Source organism: Trachymyrmex cornetzi, unplaced genomic scaffold, assembly GCF_001594075.2.
Source record: "Trachymyrmex cornetzi isolate Tcor2-1 unplaced genomic scaffold, Tcor1.1 scaffold209, whole genome shotgun sequence".
NCBI classification, from domain to species: Eukaryota; Metazoa; Arthropoda; class Insecta; order Hymenoptera; family Formicidae; genus Trachymyrmex; species Trachymyrmex cornetzi.
In genome coordinates this window covers 338,074-349,946 of record NW_017296732.1, presented here as the reverse complement: position 1 = coordinate 349,946, position 11,873 = coordinate 338,074, and the positions used below count along the sequence as shown (strand labels likewise).

The 11,873-nt window shown below is 37.0% G+C and overlaps 1 protein-coding gene across 5 annotated transcripts in view; it reads left to right on the top strand.

Annotated features, from left to right (window-relative positions):
- LOC108759850 (protein Fe65 homolog) overlaps positions 1–11,873 on the top strand; it is a 201,015-nt gene that overhangs the window by 79,065 nt on the left and 110,077 nt on the right. The window contains exon 1 of one of the 5 annotated variants that reach the window (XM_018505513.1): positions 10,412–10,908. The exons of the other annotated variants lie outside the window; for them this stretch is intronic. Coding sequence (XP_018361015.1) covers positions 10,887–10,908 — 22 coding nt within the window. The 5' untranslated portion in view covers positions 10,412–10,886. Of the gene's footprint in view, positions 1–10,411; positions 10,909–11,873 lie in introns of those variants that run through there. 5 annotated transcript variants of the gene reach the window in all.

The window sequence follows — 11,873 nt, the reverse complement described above, 5'->3', positions numbered from 1 at the left end:
GGGGTACGATATAGGCGATTTCCCCCTAATTTGTGATATAACTATTTCAGCTTCGTTTAGGATTGTTTCAAAACCGACAAATAATTGGTGCACTGTTAATTGAAATTGGAAATTATATAAATTCACAAAAATATTATTAGGCATGAAGAAACCACTTCGACCGAATATGGAATTTTTCATTCATATACTTTTTTTTATTAGTATTATATGGAATTGATTGATCAAAAATAAATATTTTTAACATTAAATTCGATTAAAATTAGAATATACAATATGTACATCAGTATTTCCTAAATTCAGTAAACTATTATCGAATGAGGAACAGGCAATAATTTCGTTTTATATAGCCATATGCAAACAGGATGGCGTTACGGATGGCGGAATCGACATTTTAGACGAACGTTGATTTCATCGACGTAATCTATTCTATATACATATATATATATACACATATATATGTAGGTACATCTTCGATGTTTGTATTAATCCGTTCTTTGATCCAGGAGTGAGAGGGTTCTGATGTCGCACATATTAACGTAGCTTGCATGTTTCAAATCGCGTCGCAAGCGAGAATCAAATTACCGAAGTTGGTCGCGAGATCGATGGCAGAAGAATCAAGAGCTAATTAATGCTACTGGAAGGGGATTAGCGATGATGTAATTTGGCGGGTGTACCATCCTGGCAGCGAGACGAGAGAAGTGGGTGGACGAGAAAGACTGAAACCTCGAAGAATTGGAATGGTTGCCGAGATAATAGGGAGACCGACTGATTAAAAGTTTACTTTTTCCCTTCGGTTTTCCGTCGACCTCTCATTGCTATCCTACGAATTGTCGCGGTAAATTATTTTCTTTCTTCTTGCACTTGTCATGAAATACGGAATAATTTAACAGACTTTATCGTACAGTAGAAAATGTATTCAATCATTTCTGTACAATTCGATGTTTCAATTTTTTTAATGATTTATGTTGCGCATAAATATAGTGGTCCATTTTTTGTCGTGTATAAATCAAAATTTTGCGACGCGACGTACCGTTTGATTTAATTACAATATTTACATTCAATTCGTGCTACACAGAAATCTTCTTCGGTAATGAAGAAAGATTTTTCGTTGCCATCCTACGAATTATTGCGGTAAATTATTTTCCTTCTTTTTGCGCTCATTCCAAAATACGGAATTATTTTACAGATTAGTTAGCCCGTGTTCCAATATATCTACACCGTCAGTACTAAAATTCTATATATAGTACATGTAACATAAATAGATTTTCAATGCTGGCAATTTATCAAAATATGTGTAGAACATGGCCTTAATCGTAATACAAAAAGTGTATTCGATGTCATTTCTATACAACTTCAATTTTATCAATAATTCACGTTGCATAGAAGTATAATGGGTTCACTTTTTCTCCTGTATATAAATCAGAATCTTGCGACATGCCATTTAATTTAATTATAATACTTATGTGTAATTCTCGCGATACAGAAATCTCTCCTTCGGTAATAAAGAAAGATCGCGTATGTTAATTAAGACTTCGACAGGATGAACTAAGTGCAATACCGAAGAGGTTAAGAAGCAATTCCTACTGGATGAATTTATGGGTGCTCGGGATTAACACGGTCGGATGCAATAAAAGTCACGAGATCTCCCCTGTACCTGTGTCGTCTTTTACCTCCACCTTTTCCCCCTCATAGCAAAGAACATCGCTATCCGGAATGGTTACCTTCGCGCTTCAATTTCTCTTCTCTTTTCGCTTTCTTTTCCTCTGACTCTCTCCATCTCGCTTCTGGAAAAAGAAAAGGGGATAGCGTCGAACCATCGCCTTGCATGGGGGATGGACGACACTGTCGGCATTAAACCACCGGAATGTTCCTGTTTTCAAGACACCAGAATGTCGCGCGGGGGACTCGGGCTTTCTTTTCTATTTCTCTTTTTCCGACGATGCGGGGGTGTTGGCTTCAAGGTGTCGCTCACAAGATGGTCTTGTTGATAATAAAAAATAGGATGGAAAAAATACGAGCGTCAAATACGACAAAATATTCCCCGAATGTACTGTGGATTGTTCAATAGAAAGTCGGGTAAATTATACAGACTGTGATTATGGAAATGAAACTTCAGGATTTTCGACGGAGACTTCCTCGTGGATTGCGGTCAGAGAAACTCGTCGGAATGCGAGATCGTTGAACTCGTAAATATAGTTTTACGACGCACCCGCCTAATCCGATGCAAATTGTTATACAATTCGCAGCTAACATGATTTTCATACAGATTGCTACGCGTATTGGTCGCTCAAAGTCCACGTAATATCATTGGCGAAAATTGATTGTTTACAAATTGGAAATTGTCTCGTAATCTCGATATTTTCGTAAAAAAATTTTCAATTTCTATTAATTTTCAGAATGTCGAAATGTTATATTATGGTTATATTATTTATTAAATTATAATTATTATATTATTCATTAAATCGTAAATTAAACTTAAGTCGTTTCGCGAATAATTTGCTGTGCATCTTACGGACCACAAAGGCGCGAATAACGCACGGAGGTTCGTACATAAATTATGTCGAGAGAGGCGGAGAAACTCGTCGGGCTCCTTTTTTCCGATTGCATGCAACTCACGCCGGGAAATCTCGAGCGGATCTCCGGCGATTCGCGGGGTCGGAGATATGTTCACTGAAAATCGTATATCCCAGGATTTAATTCGATTCCATAGGACTGTCGTTCCCCGCGCGGAATTCGCTTCGCAGGAACTGCATGTTGGGATTAACGATTCGGCGTTTCGCTCCGTTTTCCCTGTTTTCTTCCCCCTCAGAGACGAATTAGATTATAGATCGTGTCAAGCTCCTCTTGCACCTGTTCTCTACTTTATTTTATTCCTTTGTTGATTGAAATTCCTTTCTGTTACGTCAGATTCGTTTATGGAACATTTTAGGAAATATGAAAACAAGTTAATATATTATTTAACTCCTCTCTCTCTCTCTCTCTCTCTCTTTCTCTCTCTCTTTTTATTATTTATAATCTTATCTTTCCTTTCCGCAAAAGAATAATCGAGTTTCCTTCAGAATATATTTTATTGCGCTTTTACTTTCTCTTTTTTGATCCTCTTTTCTTTCTTATTTCCCTTATGCGCTCGTTCGCCTCAAATCACATTTACAAGAAAAAGCTAGTAGGCAGAAAATAAAGGCAATGAGAGAGGACGAGAGGAATACCGGAACGTGTCGCTAACGTAATAACATTTCAATTCGAGGACGGAAATTACCGCAGGGCACGGCAGACCATCCCTCGTATTCAGAGGGTTGACCGCCCTCTCCGTGTTTCCGTCCCTAGTGTTCAAACTTATTCTCTCAGTGAATATATTTATTGTCTTATCAATAATGCATAGATAAAAAGAATTTACACGAGCATCTTAAAGATATTTAGATTATCTCTTTACATAAAAATTACATGGCGAAACTTATGGTGAATTTGAAAGCACTAGTGCGCACTGGTGCATATCAAAGCCGTTGTATACTGATTTATTTGAGTATAAAAATGAAATGCAAATATTTCAAATTATAAAATACACGCAGAAAAAAAGACTATTCTTAAATCAACCATAATATACTCATATATAAGCAAAAATATTATAATCTTGCTTTAAAAATTGTAGTCTTGAATTTGTATTGATACAAGATTTTTAATTGAGAGCAAGTCTTGAATTAAGTGCAAAGTAATACTTGCATCAAAACAAATTTAATCAAATCAAGATTGATATCTTTGAAGCAAGATTATAATATTTTTGCTTATATATGAGTGTATTATATAATAGTTGATTTAAGAATAGTCTTTTTTGTGTGCATATTTTACCTAATAGTACAATAAAATGTATTAAGTATTTCACGATTTAATTGATTCCTATTTATTTATAAATATATCTTTACGTTATTTTGTACGACGGCTTTAATGTGCACTGAGTGTGTTCAATCGAATTCATTATTACACAAAAAATGACACACTAAATAGAATGTCTTATGTTAGAAGGATCTAAATTTTTATATAAGTTAATTTTAGCGTCAGTCACCAGTGCGTCTCAATTATACGCGGTTTTGAAATCGTACACTGCCGTATTCTAACACTCATTGCACTCTACGATCACATTCACTTCGTTAATCCGTGCCGTACGAAATCAGAATAAACGGAAGTGCGCGCAGTTCACGACATGGCGGATTTTTTTCTCCATTTATTTAACGAATCCCCCATCGCACGTTCTCATGCGGACTCGGTGGGACGGCCGTGGTGTGGATTACGAGGATGTGGCACTTTTCAGTGATGGGGAAAAAAGTGTGTCGCATTAATTAAAAGCGACGCTACCGTCGTCGTCGCCGAACGCAATTACGAGCGCTGCGCTGCAGGTCGATTTATACCGGATCCACCCTCCTGCTGCCTGTTTCCTGCAGCAACCTATTTTTTTTTGTTCTTGTACTCCGCATCCCGCTCTTTCTTTTCATTCCGACGATGCAGCGCCGCGCCGCGAAGAACGACTCCTCGGTAATTACTTGAAGCAGATGACGTCGAAATTTTAATGAAATTGGCTTGGCGAGAGGCGGGGATATTGAGCGATTTTAAATGCAATCCCGCCAGTTTTTCCGAGTTGCGTTATGTACGTCATTATGTACTTGCTCAAAATATGAAGTGTCCCGCGGTGATGGCTTTTTCGTAATATTAATTAATTTGTCATCAGAATTTCCATAAATTAATTTCCCATTACTGGAATAGAAAAAATTATTTTAACGTTACGTAATGTGTTGAGGTATAAATATACAGTATTATTTTACAGCACTTTTTGTGATGTCTTGTTAGTGAATAGCTATAAATACTTCAAAAAACGACAGATGACAGAGATATTCAGCTCTATGTCAGCTACGTGAAAATATAACTGCTACACCGCAATCATATTCCATTTTGTTTTTTTGGTAAAACGGTGAAAAAAGTTGGGGTCGTGATTTTTCTCCCCAAATATATAAACTACGTGAAAAGAACAAAAATGCCGCGAAACGAGCCGTTCTTGTTTGCTCTGTTAAGACCTGGCTCCATTCACACACCATCCACGTTTTATTTTCTTTTGGGATAGTCATTCATATAAGAAACACGCGAAATTTATTTTTTCCATGCTGTTGTGCAATATTTATATTATTTCGTATTTTCAATGTAATTTCGTTTTTAAATTCAGTACAATGTAAGACAACGAAACTCATGACTTTTATGATTCTATATACGTTTCTTTTGTACGCATAATTTAGCAGACATATAATTATAAATTCCTTTGTTCTTCGTGAAATTAGAAGGGAGTATAGAAATATACAATCTCATTAAACTAATTAATGTTTTTGTTTACACTATAAAACTGTTCTTTTATAAGCACATTTTATTGCTGTGTACCTTTCCATATTTCAAGTACTTAAGTTTATAATATATTAATTATACGTCGCCGAAATAGGACGCAAAGCTGGAGCAAATTGTGTTATTGTAATTATTAATTGCATCACATGCAGTGGGCTTAACAATCGGCTTGGCTTGCCGACAAGTTCATGAACAAACAGAGGACTTTTTCGTCGTGCTGTCACCAGCACGCGTGTAGTTTGCAGTCGCATGACAATGCTGGACCAGTGATTTGTGCGGGTCATTAGGTACCGGTTTTCATCGGCGTGGCACGGACAATAATACACGGAATAATGTACGACATAATGCTCGTACTCTCTGCATTACAGCGCGGTCCACTACAATTCACGCATTGCGTTTAACGCGCTTATCTCATTTATAACGAGTGCGGGCAATCGTCGTAATCGTTAAAAATTTGTCAGTACATTATATTCCTCTAATCCATCTTCGAATTTATTACGCATGGGGATACATTCATCACGTTAGTCGTTTTATTACGAGGTTAACATTTTCAAAAAAACGTCAAATTTGATTTTCCATTAAAATGCGCTTTAATTGATATGGAAGAACTTTTGCATGCGCATTTAGAATGGTTTAAATTCATTTTACATAACTGTTCCATAAATGTTTCTAATGGAAAATAATTCTTTTATTCTTCTGACTTTCGCAGATTTTGATTTATTTCTTCGTATGCATATCATGAAATAATACATTCCGCTTTAATATGAAAATATTATTGTGTGTGGTAGGATAACTTAATGAAAGAATATGATATTCAGCTCGATAGAAATTGAACAAACTGCAATAGCTTCCAATAAAGTCCTCGATCCCGCGGATCCCGCGCGCGCGCGCGGGGAAGGATTCTCGATTTCATCGCGTGATATAGGTTATCAGACACAGAATTTATCACTAATTACATTTTTTACTGTCCAACCATATCCCCTGACGCTATTTCCCCTCTTGTCGTAAATTTTTATCCTATTCTCTCGCTCGTGAGGTTACTGGATGCTCGATGGAAAATCGCGGATACTCGCGTGATTCGAATCATCTGACAGTCGCGTGTTCATGTCGACGTTAAAAAAAACGACTAAAATGAACGGAAAAAAAAATGAGAATTCCTCGCGAGTGGAAATCGAGCCACTGTTTTTTGATGGCTCGCGCCTGCGTTTCAATTATTGCACCTGACTTGATTTATGGCTTTGCTCGCGTGTCGCGTTTGAAAAGGATTATATTTTTCCGGTCAGCGGGAATTTTGATGACGCACAAAATCGAGATTAAAATTCGATGTCCTAAAAGCTCTCGTTCAAAGACGAATTCGTGGGTGAGCATTGATCGGTCGAAAAATAAGTGACTGCAAATTGCATCGTCCGTCTGGATCAAGATTTTTAAAAGCGTTATTTTACAGAAGAACTAGGCTATGATCCACTTGATCGAGAGGTTAACCACTAGTTGAAATATTGTCCCACTGATTACATGATTTCATTTGATTTTATATGATTTTGTCTGATTACAAATAATTTTTTTCACTACATATGAAGTCATTTGGTAAAATATACGATTTTACTTAATATTATACAATGATTTCTCATGGTTGCATATGTAATTATCGGATTATACATAGATTTCATATGAATTTTATAATGATTTTGAAGACTCTATCCCACGATTACATTAAGTGGTTACCCCCTCGCACTTGATGCTACAAATGCTTTGAAGCATTTTTTTATTGGTCAGTTAGTGAAATTCTTTCTTCAATTACGATTCGAAATTAACGCTATAATGGACATTTAATGTTTAGAATCTCTAACTGACGGAATGCTTCGCTCTAAATTGCTTAGATGATTCTAAAATTACAGTTAAGATCCGTTCAAGTAGATACTATTAACGCGCTATTTGTGCCATTTTATCTTCGTTTTACGTTTAATGAACAATAAAGATAGAATGACACGAATAACGCCAATCCTCGAACGCAGCTTTAGATTTTTTTTATTACTTAGAATTGTATCACGTGGATTAAATCACATCATTGGCCGCGATAAAACTTTTTTCTTGTATAATAATTTATGTGAGTTATTATAGATTAATTATATTCAATCATATGAAGTATTCGAAATGCGTGCTAATCCGGACACAGTTCATATTCGATATAATTGCTTTCTAATTATAAGCGCAATTCATCTGCAAATACCGGTTAATTATTTGCAAATTTGGGATGCGCCGGATTTAATTCACTAGAACAGGGACGAGATTTGCTGCTACTCTACACTTCATTGCGTCGATTGTGCCAAGCCAGAGTGAATAAATTTCAGTGTTTTCTAGATATTTATTTATATGTTTTCGAATCAAAATATGTACACATTAGATATATTCTCTCCAACAGTCAACAAAGCTTGAAATTTTTCGAACCTTTTAGACCATGTTAACAGGATTTAACGAAATCAAATCAATAAATATGTACACAAATTAACCCGCATTATTTTTTACACGTGCATAAGAAAGGATAAATTACGACCTTCTTTCCTGGGCTAAAGTTGCGGCGAAATGCAAATAAAAGACGAATGGAAAATTTTACGAGGCACAAGATTTACGACTGACTTCTCCATTTTCCTTTTTTTTTCCTTCTCTGTCGGTGCATAAAACTTTCCTAGTAAATCCACATCTGGCAGCGTCCGATCGTAGTAACGGCAAAGTCGTGCGAGAGTCTTTTTACCACCAACGAGGATTTTTTTGTTCTTAAAATAAATGTTCAGTAATGTTAAACGCCTTATATACTTCCTCCTCCCTCTCTTTCTTTCTTTCGTTCTTCTGTTCTTTTAGCTTCAGTTTTACACGTAAAAGAATGTGAAAATTACTCATTTATGTATAATCGTCTGGTTTATTCAATAAATCATCGAGACATTGATGAGTGATGACTCATATATATCGTTTATAAGTCATGGATACTAACGAACGTTCATAATATATATTGTTGCATGCGCGATTATCTTGGTATTCATGAGAGTTAAAACGTAATGAGAACTCCAAAGCTTGACAAGATTCACATATTGATCACGTAATTATAATAAATACATTAACTCTATAATACCAACATTGTATTAGTGGAGTATTAATGATAAGTTTTTAGTCGATCGGTCGTCCTGATGAGATTTTACGGGAACCATGCTTTTATGAGAACCATATGTAACGTTGATTTAACACGTTAGCAGTCTTCTCCGGTGCGCATCATCCGACTGTGCGGTGCGGAATTTCATTTCGGTGACGACGACCTCGTAATGTCTGCGTAGAGAAAAAAAAAGAGGCCCAACTCGAGCGCGGAATACAAACAGGAAGGTTTTCGGTTAACCCATTTTCTGGCCGAAAGAAAAATGGGCCTCGGTATGAGCCGTTCTCGGTGCTACGCAATTTATGGTCGTACGTTGCCTCCAGTTTCATAGTACAGATACGCCATGAAGTGTCCTGGCCTGAGAAAAAATCTGCGACTAACATCGAGGATTTTTTTTTTCTTTCAGACAGGCACACAGACTTTTCTTGTGAACGTAATAGTTTCTATCTGCATCAAGAAACTTTGTCGTTGCAGGATTACTGGATCAGATACTGTTAATTAAGGACAACGTATATTAGATAAAAAGTAACTCTCTTATGAATTTACAGTTTCAATAAATTCCGGGCATATAATGGACGTAACAACGTGTAAATATAAAACAGAGAATAAATACTAAAACGAACTGATGTAAATTGAACGCGGATTGTTTGTAGAATAAAAGAGAAAATGAGTGGAGAGTAGAACAGGTTTTAAATTAAATGTTCAATCCCCAACTTTATTTGAACACATTTTATTTTTTTATTATAAACTTTCTTGTTAAGAGTCGAAAATGTATATATAAAACATATAAAAATCTAATAAATTCACATATGATGAATATGAATTTATTAAATATTGTCTTATTCTATTAATACGTAATTTATTAGTTTATACACACTTTTTAGTTTATAACGTTTACGTAATCTTATTCGTGGACTCCCATTTGCCTTGATGTCACATAATTTTACTATTTTAATATTGAGAGTCCTATTTTGACTGAGAGAGATTTGTATATATAAAAATCTATTTAAAAATCCAAAGGATCAATTAGATTAATACAATTTCGCACGAAAAGTTTTTAACTTTTAATACGCTATGATATTTTAAGAGTTTCGCCGTGTATCTCTCGATGTTTCCGAAAGAAAAAACCAGTTGAGGCTGGTTGAGCAAAAATTGCTGCTAACAAACTGGTGCGATAGTGCTTTAATCCTTTCCGCAAGATCCTGAGGATCGTCCGTCCTGCCGTTGCATCACACGTCGTCCATAGATCGAACCGGCCATCCATCCCTACTCCGTGCGAAGCACGTCTCCCCCCGAAGTCCGCAAATGCACCCTTACGCCTGCAACTTCTTTCTCGAACGTGCGAGAGAGTCCACGCGGATGACGTCATTCGGCGCACGATTGGCCGAGCTGGCGTTCACGTGACCAGCTTGGCCAGTGTCTGGAGGGTTGCTGTGAGACAGAAGGAGACGTGCGCGACAAGGCGAGTTGGGAGAAGCGAGGGTGCGACAGAGAGAAAGAAATAGGGATAGTAGATAGAACGACCAAGTAAGAAGGAAGAGAGAGAGGTGAAAGGTGAGAGAGAAAGGGAGTGAAAAAGAGAGAAAGGCACGGGAGAAATCTCAAGGGATGAAGGAAGAGCGAGGATACATGACGCAAAGGGTGAGATAGATAGAGACAAAAAATATGATAGGGAAGAAAAGACGATATATGGATGCTAGTGGAGTCACTGATGGAACGAAGGAGAGAAAGAGATAGGAGCACACATGCAGAGAGGGATGAGGAGAGGGGTAGCCGAGTGACGTGAAAGAGAGGGTGCTGGGGGGTGAAAGAGTGAGTAGAGGGGATCGCGATGCGCGCGAACGGAGAAGGGGGTGATCGCGAGTCTCGCCAGTCACACTGCGACGACCGCGACGCCCCAACGTCTCGGGGTGCTGTTTGTCCGCTCGTGACCTCGAAAAACCTCGTTGTAATAATCGTTTCCGACGTTTCCCGCGAACTCTCGGGCTCGATAACTTTCTGTAGTTATTTCCGATAAGATGAGTTAGAGGGATAGAACGAGAAGATCGAATTGCGCGATCAACGCATCTCCCCCGACGAGTCGTCTGTCGCAGAAGATATATATCGGCGATCGCGTTTCTCGCGTCATATGGTGATGCGTCATTCGTGCTGAACTCGAAATCCCGTGCCATCTTGAAAACTCTCGCCTCCCCCGTACCCCGAATCGTGCTCGTTTGCGAAAGAATGAGCTAATCGTGCGCGCGCTCGCACGGGGGGGTGGTAGTGCAAGGCATCTCTCGCGCCTCGTTTTCGGGCTCGTGGCACTAGAGGTACCTAACCGGTGGGTGCCATCGAGGACACTTTTATAGTTGTGTAGAACGCGGCCACGATGGTCCTCCACGGAGCGAATCGTAAGTTATATGTCCCCCGTCGTCGTCACCCTTCCTGAGCACGTTCCACAACTTTATGAGACGGCCGACTTTATGGCTCTCGTGTCATCTGTATAAAACATGTGTTTATATACATAGTTAATATAATATTTCAGACACTATTAATTATAATAAATAGCTTTAATACAATCGATTTTGAGAATAGCCATTTGAATCTCTTACAGAAATCTAATACTGGCTAATTTAGTACTAATGAATGACAATAATTAATTACTTAGTTTAAGTATCAAAAGCACTATAGTCCAAGTAAGTAATTAATTACTATTTTAGTAATAAATTGGCCAGTATTAGATTTTTGTGAGGTTTTGTAGCCTTTATTAAAATGATTATATATGATCAGAGTTATAAATATTGACTAATTTCATCTCGATTAATATTCATCATATATCAAATATTGACTAATTTTATCTTAATTAATATTCATCATATACTCTTGATTAATATTTATCAAATACTCTAAAATACGTATGTCTTGCTCATAAGTGAAACGTGTTCAGATTCTTTCTTCTTTCCATCCTCCGATATACATTTAGATTAGCAGATAGTAGTGCCCTTCGTGAAATTAGTCGCACTTGTATTATGTGTTCCCATCATATCAAAATCAGATTAAAAAGTCAATTTTTTGAATAAGATTACGTTTCTTATTTAACGAGGTCAACAGATAGTCGAACAATCGTCGTAATGAAAATTGCTACTGCATTTTTTCTCGAACTTATGTATGCCTACAATAACATCTTAATTTTTGTGTATACACTGAAAGAGCAATTTTGCTGAAGAATCTAAAAATTTAGCTAGATACAGATCTGAAAAAAATAATTTTGTTGGACCATCAAAACAATTAAGTGGAACGACAAATTGGTTGTTAGAATATCAAAACAGTTTGCAGCATTGCTCATCATGCTTAACATTTTTGCAAAATTATTTTG